This window comes from Polyodon spathula, chromosome 23, assembly GCF_017654505.1.
Source record: "Polyodon spathula isolate WHYD16114869_AA chromosome 23, ASM1765450v1, whole genome shotgun sequence".
In the NCBI taxonomy this organism is placed as follows: Eukaryota; Metazoa; Chordata; class Actinopteri; order Acipenseriformes; family Polyodontidae; genus Polyodon; species Polyodon spathula.
Window position 1 is genome coordinate 1,021,690 of NC_054556.1, and position 15,062 is coordinate 1,036,751.

The window sequence follows — 15,062 nt, forward strand, 5'->3', positions numbered from 1 at the left end:
GGATGGACTGGGCTGGGTTTGGGTAGTAGACTGGGCTGGTTTTGGGTGCTAGACTGGATGGACTGTGCTGGTTTTGGGTAGTAGACTGGGCTGGGTTTGGGTGCTAGACTGGATGGACTGTGCTGGTTTTGGGTAGTAGACTGGGCTGGTTTTGGGTGCTAGACTGGATGGACTGTGCTGGTTTTGGGTAGTAGACTGGGCTGGTTTTGGGTGCTAGACTGGATGGACTGTGCTGGGTTTGGGTAGTAGACTGGGCTGGTTTTGGGTGCTAGACTGGATGGACTGTGCTGGTTTTGGGTAGTAGACTGGGCTGGGTTTGGGTGCTAGACTGGATGGACTGTGCTGGTTTTGGGTGCTAGACTGGGCTGGTTTTGGGTGGTAGACTGGATGGACTGTGCTGGGTTTGGGTAGTAGACTGGGCTGGTTTTGGGTGCTAGACTGGATGGACTGTGCTGGTTTTGGGTAGTAGACTGGGCTGGTTTTGGGTGCTAGACTGGATGGACTGTGCTGGTTTTGGGTAGTAGACTGGGCTGGTTTTGGGTGCTAGACTGGATGGACTGTGCTGGTTTTGGGTAGTAGACTGGGCTGGTTTTGGGTGCTAGACTGGATGGACTGTGCTGGTTTTGGGTAGTAGACTGGGCTGGTTTTGGGTGCTAGACTGGATGGACTGTGCTGGTTTTGGGTAGTAGACTAGAACTGCTTTCCTTTCAGGGCTACGTTGAGACCTGCAAATTCATCTCGTCTGTGATCCAGCAGCTCAGAACCGGACGAGCGTTCATGAGTCGGATTGTCTCCTCTCTCTCTCTCTCTTTCTCGTTCGGAAATGTTCCCTTTCTTCTCAAGTGTCGCAGGTCCACTTTTTCTATCTCCCACACAGCGATTAGATTTGGCGTTTCTGTCGTGGTGAGAGGGGGCGTGTATTTCGAAAGCACTGACGTATCTCTCTGGTGTCTCGTCGGTGCCCCCAGGTGGATCTCAGCCTGCAGAACGGGTTCAGCTCCGGGATGAAGCTGGAGGTGGCGAACAAGAGCGACCCCGAGACGTACTGGGTGGCGTCCATCATCATGACGTGCGGGCAGCTGCTCCTCCTGCGCTACGACGGCTACGGGGACGACCGCCGCGCGGACTTCTGGTGTGACATCATGACTGCTGACCTGCACCCCATCGGCTGGTGCGGACAGAACAACAAAGTGCTCAGACCCCCAGAGGGTAGGTGGGGTGAGGGAGAGGGAGAGGGTGGGGTTACTCAACACTACGCTGTAGACATTAAGCCGTCACCCATATGGAAAGAATGTATTTCAAATATACAGTGTGTGTGTATACATATATATATGCAGTTTACAAAAATGAAAGAATTGTAAAGTTGGATGTACAAAAAAGAGTTTCGGTAATTATAGAATGACTTGCTTTTTGCCGTTTAGTGTGAGTGAGTTATTCAGATTTTTTTCTGCATGAGCAGATTGTGTTTGCGTCCTCTAACCCTGCATCGCGATTCCCTCTGCATGGCAACTGTGCTGAACATCTGCTATCAAATAGAAATGATGTAAAAAAAATTCAAAGCTGGAGTGGAGCTCATTTTGACATCCAGCCAAGTCTTGCAGTTAGATGTATATTTTTCTCTGTAACTCTCTGGATATTCCGTTTCACAGTGTTTACAACAAGGTTATCAGACACTGGCTCCATTAGACACCTGCTCTTCACACTGCACCTGCACACAGTGTGCTTCATGCACAGGGACACCTGCTCTTCACACTGCACCTGCATACAGGGTGCTTCATGCACAGGGACGCCTGCTCTTCACACTGCACCTGCACACAGTGTGCTTCATGCACAGGGACGCCTGCTCTTCACACTGCACCTGCACACAGTGTGCTTCATGCACAGGGACGCCTGCTCTTCACACTGCACCTGCACACAGTGTGCTTCATGCACAGGGACGCCTGCTCTTCACACTGCACCTGCACACAGTGTGCTTCATGCACAGGGACGCCTGCTCTTCACACTGCACCTGCACACAGTGTGCTTCATGCACAGGGACACCTGCTCTTCACACTGCACCTGCACACAGGGTGCTTCATGCACAGGGACACCTGCTCTTCACACTGCACCTGCACACAGTGTGCTTCATGCACAGGGACACCTGCTCTTCACACTGCACCTGCATACAGGGTGCTTCATGCACAGGGACGCCTGCTCTTCACACTGCACCTGCACACAGTGTGCTTCATGCACAGGGACGCCTGCTCTTCACACTGCACCTGCACACAGTGTGCTTCATGCACAGGGACGCCTGCTCTTCACACTGCACCTGCACACAGGGTGCTTCATGCACAGGGACGCCTGCTCTTCACACTGCACCTGCACACAGTGTGCTTCATGCACAGGGACACCTGCTCTTCACACTGCACCTGCATACAGGGTGCTTCATGCACAGGGACGCCTGCTCTTCACACTGCACCTGCACACAGTGTGCTTCATGCACAGGGACACCTGCTCTTCACACTGCACCTGCACACAGTGTGCTTCATGCACAGGGACGCCTGCTCTTCACACTGCACCTGCACACAGTGTGCTTCATGCACAGGGACGCCTGCTCTTCACACTGCACCTGCACACAGTGTGCTTCATGCACAGGGACGCCTGCTCTTCACACTGCACCTGCACACAGTGTGCTTCATGCACAGGGACACCTGCTCTTCACACTGCACCTGCACACAGGGTGCTTCATGCACAGGGACACCTGCTCTTCACACTGCACCTGCACACAGTGTGCTTCATGCACAGGGACACCTGCTCTTCACACTGCACCTGCACACAGTGTGCTTCATGCACAGGGACGCCTGCTCTTCACACTGCACCTGCACACAGTGTGCTTCATGCACAGGGACGCCTGCTCTTCACACTGCACCTGCACACAGTGTGCTTCATGCACAGGGACGCCTGCTCTTCACACTGCACCTGCACACAGTGTGCTTCATGCACAGGGACGCCTGCTCTTCACACTGCACCTGCACACAGTGTGCTTCATGCACAGGGACACCTGCTCTTCACACTGCACCTGCACACAGTGTGCTTCATGCACAGGGACGCCTGCTCTTCACACTGCACCTGCACACAGTGTGCTTCATGCACAGGGACACCTGCTCTTCACACTGCACCTGCATACAGGGTGCTTCATGCACAGGGACGCCTGCTCTTCACACTGCACCTGCACACAGTGTGCTTCATGCACAGGGACGCCTGCTCTTCACACTGCACCTGCACACAGTGTGCTTCATGCACAGGGACGCCTGCTCTTCACACTGCACCTGCACACAGTGTGCTTCATGCACAGGGACGCCTGCTCTTCACACTGCACCTGCACACAGTGTGCTTCATGCACAGGGACACCTGCTCTTCACACTGCACCTGCACACAGTGTGCTTCATGCACAGGGACACCTGCTCTTCACACTGCACCTGCACACAGTGTGCTTCATGCACAGGGACGCCTGCTCTTCACACTGCACCTGCACACAGTGTGCTTCATGCACAGGGACGCCTGCTCTTCACACTGCACCTGCACACAGTGTGCTTCATGCACAGGGACACCTGCTCTTCACACTGCACCTGCACACAGTGTGCTTCATGCACAGGGACACCTGCTCTTCACACTGCACCTGCACACAGTGTGCTTCATGCACAGGGACGCCTGCTCTTCACACTGCTCTGCACCTGCACACAGTGCGCTTCATGCACAGGGACGCCTGCTCTTCACACTGCACCTGCACACAGTGTGCTTCATGCACAGGGACGCCTGCTCTTCACACTGCACCTGCACACAGTGTGCTTCATGCACAGGGACACCTGCTCTTCACACTGCACCTGCACACAGTGTGCTTCATGCACAGGGACACCTGCTCTTCACACTGCACCTGCACACAGTGTGCTTCATGCACAGGGACACCTGCTCTTCACACTGCACCTGCACACAGTGTGCTTCATGCACAGGGACGCCTGCTCTTCACACTGCACCTGCACACAGTGTGCTTCATGCACAGGGACGCCTGCTCTTCACACTGCACCTGCACACAGTGTGCTTCATGCACAGGGACACCTGCTCTTCACACTGCACCTGCACACAGTGTGCTTCATGCACAGGAGGCGGTGCTGAGTGGCAGACTTGGTCTCCTATCCTACTGTAGATTCATTTCACCTGTGGCTTCCCTTCTGTTTGAACCCCAGGCCTCTTGGGGTGATTTGGTCGTCCTGTACTCCGCTGGGCTGAATAAGCTGCTTTTTATTAAACCATTTAACTGCTCTGGTGAACCACCCTGTGTTGAATGAAACCGCAGAATGTGAAATGTGAACCCCGCTGCACCATTGCAAACGGCCTACCATACATCATTTCCACATCCTAATGACAGGTGTAGGCTATCCTGGAGTATAGGATGTTCAGATTGACTCCCTGTAGGATGGCAGTGCCTTGCTCCATTAAAAGCAGATTTGTCTTTCACCATTATTAATGTAGTTTCCTTTAAGGCTTTACCTTGCAGGATCCGACTGCACGTCTGTAATGAAGTAATGGATTCTCTTTCTCAGGTATCCGGGACAGGTATTCGGACTGGGGTGCCTTCCTGGTGCAGACGCTGTCTGGGGCGAGCAGTGCTCCTGCAGCTCTGCTGGAGGGGGTAGGTACAGCACAGCACTAGCCAGCACGCTGACCACAGCGCTGCACTGTGCACTGATCCAGGGGTATCTCGGGGGCTCCTCAGTGCAGGTAGGGGCTGCACTGCAAAGACCCCTTGGAACTGAACCCTAACTGGAGACCACCCAGACACAATGCAACAGAGCCAGGCTTGCTGCTTGTGTGGTTATAGAGCTTTTAATGTCATCTGACTGACAGGGCTCAGAATCTGCAACAGCAGTGCATCACACTGATACAGCAGGGTTACATATCAGTGAGTCTGTTCAGGGTCAGTCAAATCTTAATCTGTCTATCTGTCTGTCTGTTTATCTATCTATCTATCTATCTATCTATCTATCTATCTATCTATCTATCTATCTATCTATCTATCTATCTATCTGACTGTCTATTCTAAATTCTCTACATAAAATAATACATTGATATATATATATATATATATATATTTTTTTTTTTTTCTAAAGTAAATCATTATTTCAGTCCATTTTAAATCTTGAATATTGAATTCTGAACTCACTGGATTAACCCTGACTCTCCCCTCCTGCTCCTGTCCTGTTTGTGTGGCAGCCTCACCGGGGCAGGAACCCCCTGGACCTCCTGGCTCCCGGGTCTCTGCTGGAGCTGCAGGACCAGGAGTGGCCCCTGCAGGCCTGGCTCGTGGTGGTGGAGGAGAACACGGGCGGCCGGCTGCGGCTCCACTATGCCGGGGCTGAGAAGCGTGCCGAGCATCGGCGCTGGCTCTTCTACCTGGACCCCTTCCTTCACCCCATCGGCTGGGCCAGGCAGCAGGGCCACTCTCTGACACCACCCGCAGGTGAGCCTGCGAGGGGAGAAGCACCCACAGCCTCAAAACACTCGGCACAATCTGAAAGCAGAAGAAACTAATATATACTTGTATAACTTCTATAAAAAGCAGTAAAACGGTTCGGCTAGTGCTGGCTTCACTGTACTGAAGAAGGCTCCAGCCGAAGCACTTGTCTACTTGTCTTTAGTTTCTTAAAGTTTTTACCTTGGTGGGACTTTTAAACACCCCTTATGTAAGTGTAGACTGTGGTGTAGCGTGGTAAAAGCATGGTGCAGTCTAGCAAAGTGAAAGCCTACTGAAATCTCGGTAAAGTTCAGGAATCGGTTTAGTAGAAATCCTGGTTTAAACACAGTAAGTGTTGCAAAGTGAGCTCTTGGTAAAGAGCGGGTTCATAAAGCCGTAGTTAATCATGCTATAAGCGAGGTGAAAGAGGCTGCAGGTGTACCTTGGTAAGCTTTGGGGAAGGACCCTGCAATAAGAAGGGCAAGCACTGACCTCGCCGCGGTGTTTGAATTTCATTGCAGCTGTGAGGGGGCTGAAGAGCGAGTCTGACTGGCAGGAGGTCCTGCAGGACGTTCTTGGGAAGACAGAGGAGTCCGCAGTGCCTGAGCAGTTCTTCAAGGTAACTCCTCTCACACGGGAACACTGTGAGCGCTCCAGCAGAAGAGCGTTTCAGCAAAGCGGGTTTGCATTTGTTTAGAGGCATTTTTACGTTTTATAAATATTATTATTATTATTATTATTATTATTATTATTATTATTTATTATTTTTAAAAAGAATTTAACATGTTGTTATTGTGCAAATAGGATATTAAAAGTTAGATTGAAGAAAATGGCTGTTTTTGTGCACCAATCTTTTTCACCTAACTTGGACACGCCTAGCCTCCAGTAGAGGTTTCAGACTGCACTGGGCTGAAACCTGACTCCTTGATTTTGTTTCAAAGTTTAACTCTGATGTTTGTGGGTGAGTGGTTATTTTTTGGGGTGTAGTGTGTAATCCGATGCACAGTTCAGTGTTTACAGTCCGTAGCTGGTGACACGTGCTGGGAGTGTCCCTAGCTGACAGGATTAGGCTGTATGAATGTAATGAAGTGATCTGTGTCTCTGTCTTGCTGCTGTTGTCTTGTCATCAGGACAAGCCTGTGATCGGCACTCATTCATTCTCAGCTGGGATGAAGTTAGAGGCTGTGGACCCAGCAGCACCTTTCACTGTCAGCCCAGCAACGGTGACCAAGGTAGGCTTGCCAGAGAGAGAGAGAGAGGTGGTGCTGCAGCTCCTGTCGTGCACTATACGGCTGTGGGAGCAGCACAATTGCAAACAGCCTGCCATGTAGAATTTCTCTTTTTCGTAGTGCGCTCTTTTCATACGGGGCTCCCATCAAGTGAAACAGTTCAGCTTTATGCTCCATTTCAAGCAGATTGTATTTAGTTTGTTTGTTTGTTGTTTCCAGGTTTTCAATGAGAAGTATTTCCTGGTTCAGATCGATGACCTTCGCTCGGAGCCGCTGGGGGCCAGTGCGTTCGTGTGTCACGTGTCCAGCGGGGGGATCTTTCCTGTGCAGTGGTGCCTGAAGAACGGGGTTCCCCTCACTCCTCCCAAAGGTCTGCACCCATCCCACCACGTCGATTTTAATGAACACCAGTGTAGTGTGTGTGCACGAGCCCATGAAGGGGCTTGCCCTGCAGTGTAGTTTACTGTGTGCCGAACCCACAGGGAGCGCGCCGCTCCGCTTTGTGATTGATGGACTCTTGTTTGCTGGTCTAGGTTACCCAGGACAAGACTTCGACTGGGCTGACTACCTGAAACAGTGCAGCTCAGAGGCAGCCCCGCAACACTGCTTTTCAGTGGTGAGTGAGAGCGAGGCAGGGGCTGGAAATGAACATCGCTGGCTTTCTCTCTCCGAGTTTCAGTCCTGGTTGTATGATTTGAACAGATGCCTGTGAACTCAGAGCGTTTAGTGAAATTCAATTAACTCTGGTCTTGTGTGTCTGTGTATTAGTGGCATTCAGGAGTTGGACAAAAAAATAGGGCCACCTTGGGCTGCAACTTTGAGTCAGCAAGGAGTAATTGATCTGGAGGGGGACCCTCTATGCATTAAAGGCCTGGAGCTGTTTGTTTTAATGTCTAAAGCTGGTGATCAGCTTGCGTTAAGAAGCAGCTGTCTGATTGCATGATGAGTGTCAGCTGCAGGAGTGTGGACTTTTCATGCACAGAGGGGGAAGGAAGGGCCGCTTGGGTTAGAATGAAAGAAAGAAGTAATTAAAAGCATTGGAACGCTGTCAGGAATGGAGCTGTGATATTTGCTCTCTCGTTCAGGACCTGCCTGATTTCGGATACACAGAGAACATGAAACTGGAGGCAGTGAACCCCCTCAGCCCGGAAGAGATTCACGCTGCCACGGTTACCAAGGTGAAAGGGCAGCACATCTGGCTGCGTCTGGAAGGTAAGCTGTCTCCAGTCTGCAGGTGTAAACAAAGTGTGTAACCTAGCAGAGTGGAAGCAGATGCCTCTGTCTCCAGAAGAGCTCCCTGCAAGACCTCCTGCCACTCGGCGCCCTCTTCAGGCTGGTGGAAAGGTTCTATTAATAAGCAGGGCAAAGTGTGGTAATCTGTGCTGAATGCAGAGCCTAACCATGGGAAAAGCACGGGGGGCTACAAGAGAACCCAGGAGCCCAGGCGGTGAATATTGAACAGTAAGGGGTTATGTAAAGCATGCGATTGAACAGACACTGGAAGGTGCTTCATCTCTGTCTCTGACTCAGGTTCGAAGAAGCCAGTCCCAGAGTGCATTGTGCATGTGGAATCCATGGACATCTTCCCAGTGAGCTGGTGTGAAACCAACGGATACCCGCTGAGCCATCCCCGAAAACCCAAAGGTAACTTTCCATTCCTGACATTAACCCTAACCCTAACACTAACCCTAACCCCTAACACTAACCCTAACCCCTAACACTAACCCTACACAGCACATCAAAACACACCGGCACCATTAACCCTAACACTAACCCTGCACGGCACATCAAAACACACCGGCACCATTAACCCTAACCCTAACCCTAACCCTAACACTAACCCTGCACAGCACATCAAAACACACCGGCACCATTAACACTAACACTAACCCTGCACTGCACATCAAAACACACCGGCACCGTTAACCCTAACCCTAACCCTAACCCTAACCCTAACCCTAACCCTAACCCTAACCCTAACCCTAACCCCTAACACTAACCCTGCACAGCACATCAAAACACACTGGCATCATTAACACTAACACTAACCCTGCACGGCACATCAAAACACACCGGCACCATTAACCCTAACACTAACCCTGCACAGCACATCAAAACACACCGGCACCATTAACACTAACACTAACCATGCACAGCACATCAAAACACACTGGCACCATTAACCCTAACACTAACCCTGCACGGCACATCAAAACACACCGGCACCATTAACACTAACACTAACCCTGCACAGCACATCAAAACACACTGGCACCATTAACCCTAACACTAACCCTGCACAGCACATCAAAACACACTGGCACCATTAACCCTAACACTAACCCTGCACAGCACATCAAAACACACTGGCACCATTAACCCTAACACTAACCCTGCACGGCACATCAAAACACACTGGCACCATTAACACTAACACTAACCCTGCACGGCACATCAAAACACACCGGCACCGTTAACACTAACACTAACCCTGCACAGCACATCAAAACACACCGGCACCATTAACCCTAACCCTAACCCTAACCCTAACCCTAACCCCTAACACTAACCATGCACGGCACATCAAAACACACCGGCACCATTAACACTAACACTAACCATGCACGGCACATCAAAACACACCGGCACCATTAACACTAACACTAACCATGCACGGCACATCAAAACACACTGGCACCATTAACCCTAACACTAACCCTGCACGGCACATCAAAACACACTGGCACCATTAACACTAACACTAACCATGCACAGCACATCAAAACACACTGGCACCATTAACACTAACACTAACCATGCACAGCACATCAAAACACACTGGCACCATTAACACTAACACTAACCATGCACAGCACATCAAAACACACCGGCACCATTAACACTAACACTAACCATGCACAGCACATCAAAACACACCGGCACCATTAACCCTAACACTAACCATGCACAGCACATCAAAACACACCGGCACCATTAACCCTAACACTAACCCTGCACGGCACATCAAAACACACCGGCACCATTAACCCTAACACTAACCCTGCACGGCACATCAAAACACACTGGCACCATTAACCCTAACACTAACCCTGCACGGCACATCAAAACACACTGGCACCATTAACACTAACACTAACCATGCACGGCACATCAAAACACACTGGCACCATTAACACTAACACTAACCCTGCACGGCACATCAAAACACACTGGCACCATTAACCCTAACACTAACCATGCACGGCACATCAAAACACACTGGCACCATTAACACTAACACTAACCCTGCACGGCACATCAAAACACACTGGCATCATTAACCCTAACACTAACCCTGCACAGCACATCAAAACACACTGGCACCATTAACCCTAACACTAACCCTGCACGGCACATCAAAACACACTGGCACCATTAACCCTAACACTAACCATGCACGGCACATCAAAACACACTGGCACCATTAACCCTAACACTAACCCTGCACGGCACATCAAAACACACTGGCACCATTAACACTAACACTAACCATGCACGGCACATCAAAACACACCGGCACCATTAACACTAACACTAACCCTGCACGGCACATCAAAACACACTGGCATCATTAACCCTAACACTAACCCTGCACAGCACATCAAAACACACTGGCATCATTAACCCTAACACTAACCCTGCACGGCACATCAAAACACACTGGCACCATTAACCCTAACACTAACCATGCACAGCACATCAAAACACACTGGCATCATTAACCCTAACGCTAACCCTGCACGGCACATCAAAACACACCGGCATCGTTAACACTAACGCTAACCCTGCACGGCACATCAAAACACACTGGCGCTGTTGACCCTAACGCTAACCCTGCACGGCACATCAAAACACACTGGCGCTGTTAACCCGCCTGTCCTTGGTAGCACAGTATTTGTGTACATCTACAGCTTCATGTGGATGCTGCAGTCTGTGGTTATACATTGCAGCGCCCTGTGGAAGCAGAGATAATAAATACCGAGCAGCCTGCTCTTCTGCTGCACTGTAATGTCAGCCCCCTTTAGATATTTCTATGCAGTGTTTCTTAACTTTTCTACGTTGGATACATCTTAATGAACCCCTTTTAAACTTGCTTTGCAGTCAAGAAGCAAAGGAAGATCGCTGTGGTGCAGCCAGAAAAACAGTAAGTGTTGCCACAGAAATGATTTGTCAAACACAGTGTCCCAGTCCTTCTACTGAAGATCTCCTATCTGATCACAATGCTGTCTGTGTCTCCCTGCCCTGCAGGGTGGCACCCAGAAACACCGCGCACGACGGCTTGAGGAGCCAGGACTACAACTCCAGCGAGTCAGGTGACTGCGCCCAATCCCTTTACAGGGGGCAGGGCAGCTGACCTTTACATTTACCAAATACAAGAAGACAGTCTGGTTCTGCTTTGTATTGAAATTTTTAAAATGATTTGTTATCAGAGTTCCGCTCATAATGATCGTTAATCACTGTCTGCACTCCGTGGGTGTCTGGCAATAAACTACGGATCGTCTTTTATGTCTGTGTTTTGCATCCCAGGGCTCGGAAACGGTAAATATTGCTGTCCGAAAATCTATTTCAATCACCGATGCTTCTCGGGTCCGTACCTCAACAAGGGCAGGATTGCGGAGCTGCCACAGTGTGTGGGGCCTGGCAACTGTGCGCTGGTGCTCAAAGAGGTGAGGCTGCACTGCACCTCCGTGTCATTGCACTGCAGGAGAAGCACGCATGCTCGCCCTTCGAAGTTTCCCATGGTGTTTTTGCAGTTTTCCCATTCTTATACTTTGCATTTACAGTAGTTTTCAATCGTTTGCCATGTTTATTAATATGCTTTACCTCACTGGTCTTTACAATGCTTACCTACGCTTCACCATGCTTTTACTATGGGGAAACTTCTCTGAGGGAGCAGCAGAGTGCTGAAATGAAGTGGTTTGCGTGTTTATTTTATGAAAGGTTTTAGGAAGTGGTTCACTTCGTCATTTTGATGTGTGCTTTCAGGTTGGCAGGCTGTACCTGAGTCCCACGCAGTCAGGGGGATCACATTGCAGCAATGCTGCAGGCACTTTCCTGTCGGCGTGGTGCTCAGACCTCGTTGGCACTTTGTCTGTGTGGCGCCCCCTCCAGCACCCTCTGTTTACAGCACATTGAAAGCTAGAGCCCTCTTGGTGAACTGCACAGCCCTCTGCATGAGTCAGCCTTATTTTGGTCTGTTTCCGTTAGCCTGCCCTCACGCTGTCGTTCTGTTCTGAATTGCAGGTCCTCACCTTGCTGATCAACGCTGCCTACAAGCCCAGTCGGGTCCTGAGGGAGCTGCAGCTGGATGAAGAGGCTCGCTGGCAGGGGTACGGAGAGACCCTCAAGGCCAAGTAAGACCCCCTGCTTTGGGATTTCTTTACAGAGCTGCGGTCAGACCTCTTTCAAGGCAGGATTCTTTAAACCTTGTGTGTACACTGGAATAGTGGAGAGTGCCTCCCATAGTGAACACACACAAGTGTAGTAAAGGAGAGGAAATGCATCGCACATGTATAATAGAACTGAACACACACAAGGATAATATAGAATGGTAAACACACTATAAAGCCTAGGCAAGCATTGTACAGCCCAGAAATGTGTGGTAAAGCATAATTAAACAAATGGCAGACCTCGGTAAGCTCTGGTGAATGTGTTGTCTAATAAAGCATGGGGGAGAACTGCAGAATTACTGTACAAACCCCTGAGAAGCCCCTGTGCCTCGCGCTCATTGCTGTCCGTGCTGCAGGTACAAAGGGAAGAGTTACCGCGCCACGGTGGAGATCGTCAGGACAGCCGACCAGGTGCCTGATTTCTGCAGGAAGACCTGCATCAAGCTGGAGTGCTGCCCCAACCTGTTCGGGCCGAGGATGGCACTGGAGCGCTGCTCGGAGAACTGCTCAGGGCTGACCAAGACCAAGTACAGTGAGTCCTCTGAGAGCGGGCTGTACACACAGAGCCCGTCCACACTCACTGCACCAGAGCGGGCTGTACACGCAGAGCCCGTCCACACTCGCTGCACCAGAGCGGGCTGTACACGCAGAGCCCGTCCACACTCGCTGCACCAGAGCGGGCTGTACACGCAGAGCCCGTCCACACTCGCTGCACCAGAGCGGGCTGTACACGCAGAGCCCGTCCACACTCGCTGCACCAGAGCGGGCTGTACACGCAGAGCCCCTCCACACTCGCTGCACCAGAGCGGGCTGTACACGCAGAGCCCCTCCACACTCGCTGCACCAGAGCGGGCTGTACACGCAGAGCCCCTCCACACTCGCTGCACCAGAGCGGGCTGTACACGCAGAGCCCGTCCACACTCGCTGCACCAGAGCGGGCTGTACACGCAGAGCCCGTCCACACTCGCTGCACCAGAGCGGGCTGTACACGCAGAGCCCGTCCACACTCGCTGCACCAGAGCGGGCTGTACACGCAGAGCCCGTCCACACTCGCTGCACCAGAGCGGGCTGTACACGCAGAGCCCGTCCACACTCGCTGCACCAGAGCGGGCTGTACACGCAGAGCCCCTCCACACTCGCTGCACCAGAGCGGGCTGTACACGCAGAGCCCCTCCACACTCGCTGCACGAGAGCGGGCTGTACACGCAGAGCCCGTCCACACTCGCTGCACCAGAGCGGGCTGTACACGCAGAGCCCGTCCACACTCGCTGCACCAGAGCGGGCTGTACACGCAGAGCCCGTCCACACTCGCTGCACCAGAGCGGGCTGTACACGCAGAGCCCGTCCACACTCGCTGCACCAGAGCGGGCTGTACACGCAGAGCCCGTCCACACTCGCTGCACCAGAGCGGGCTGTACACGCAGAGCCCCTCCACACTCGCTGCACCAGAGCGGGCTGTACACGCAGAGCCCGTCCACACTCGCTGCACGAGAGCGGGCTGTACACGCAGAGCCCCTCCACACTCGCTGCACGAGAGCGGGCTGTACACGCAGAGCCCGTCCACACTCGCTGCACCAGAGCGGGCTGTACACGCAGAGCCCGTCCACACTCGCTGCACCAGAGCGGGCTGTACACGCAGAGCCCGTCCACACTCGCTGCACCAGAGCGGGCTGTACACGCAGAGCCCGTCCACACTCGCTGCACCAGAGCGGGCTGTACACGCAGAGCCCGTCCACACTCGCTGCACGAGAGCGGGCTGTACACGCAGAGCCCGTCCACACTCGCTGCACGAGAGCGGGCTGTACACGCAGAGCCCGTCCACACTCACTGCACAACACATATTCTTAAATATTTCAATGCTGACCTGAACTTTCCAAGCTGAATTGCAGAATGTTTTGTTTGTTTTATGTCAACCTTTTAAAGACATTCTATTTTCACCAACAGTGAATTATTATCTATATCTATATATATAACAGCAGGCTATATATGTATATATATATGTAACAGCTGAGCTTGTCTTGCTGTCCGGAGCGTCTCCTGTAACTCACCCCTCCCTGCCCCAGCAGCTCACTATTACGGGAAGAAGAGGAGCAAGCGTATCGGCCGCCCCCCGGGGGGGCACACCAACCTGGAGGGGGGGGTCAAGAAGCCCAGCAAGAGGCGGAAACGACGCAAGCACTTCTTCGTGCACAAGAAGAAAAGGTCCCCGGCCTCGCTGGACAACACGCCCGCAGGATCCCCACAGGTACCGCCTTCAACCTCCTCCAGGGAGCTTCCCTGACGAGGCGCATCTACAGTGATTTACACAGCGTTTATCTTAGCGGAAAGAGTGAGCAAATACACTGACGAGTTCAAACGCAGTGCCCAAAATAAACAGCCTTCACGCCGGCTATCGGTAGTGCCGGTCACGCGATCCTGTAAAGACAGGACACAGGAAGGCAGTAAAGCATGGTTATTAATGCCAGTGCATGGTGTAGAGCCCCTTTCCTCTGTGTCCCAGTATTGCAGTGACTGATTGCTGGCAGCAGTGCAGTTTGCTGGTACCTGCTCTTGTAATAAGCACCCTGCACTTGTTTCCTGTTGCAGGGGAGCGGAGAGGAGGAGGATCTGGATGAGGAGGAGTCTGGCAGCGAGGACTCGGGTTCGGAGCAGCAGGACGAGCTCATGGAGGACTCCGAGGTGTCCGAGAAGAAATCCCGACCCTCCTCCCCCTCACAGGGAGACAAGAGGAAGAGGAAGAGCCGTGCATTCTCCTTCTCCGACGATGAGAACAAGCCCCCCTCCCCCAAGGTAATGCAAACAGGGGGCTTGTTCTACCAGCGTTTTGATAACATCGTGTGTGTTTAAATTCAGAGAGGAGAGCACCACCAGATATGTATTTATTGTTACAGA

At 51.9% G+C, this 15,062-nt stretch overlaps 1 protein-coding gene across 2 annotated transcripts in view; it reads left to right on the plus strand.

Annotated features, from left to right (window-relative positions):
* LOC121297863 (scm-like with four MBT domains protein 1) overlaps window positions 1–15,062 on the plus strand; it is a 30,258-nt gene that overhangs the window by 11,063 nt on the left and 4,133 nt on the right. Inside the window, exons 4-19 of one of the 2 annotated variants that reach the window (XM_041224419.1) lie at window positions 969–1,209; window positions 4,581–4,669; window positions 5,251–5,497; window positions 6,013–6,110; window positions 6,622–6,723; window positions 6,940–7,090; window positions 7,254–7,336; window positions 7,806–7,932; window positions 8,251–8,364; window positions 10,882–10,924; window positions 11,029–11,093; window positions 11,308–11,447; window positions 12,025–12,134; window positions 12,527–12,702; window positions 14,234–14,415; window positions 14,757–14,960. In XM_041224419.1, coding sequence (XP_041080353.1) covers window positions 969–1,209; window positions 4,581–4,669; window positions 5,251–5,497; window positions 6,013–6,110; window positions 6,622–6,723; window positions 6,940–7,090; window positions 7,254–7,336; window positions 7,806–7,932; window positions 8,251–8,364; window positions 10,882–10,924; window positions 11,029–11,093; window positions 11,308–11,447; window positions 12,025–12,134; window positions 12,527–12,702; window positions 14,234–14,415; window positions 14,757–14,960 — 2,172 coding nt within the window. The remainder of the gene's footprint in view (window positions 1–968; window positions 1,210–4,580; window positions 4,670–5,250; window positions 5,498–6,012; window positions 6,111–6,621; window positions 6,724–6,939; window positions 7,091–7,253; window positions 7,337–7,805; window positions 7,933–8,250; window positions 8,365–10,881; window positions 10,925–11,028; window positions 11,094–11,307; window positions 11,448–12,024; window positions 12,135–12,526; window positions 12,703–14,233; window positions 14,416–14,756; window positions 14,961–15,062) is intronic. The other variant, XM_041224420.1, reaches the window with a different exon arrangement.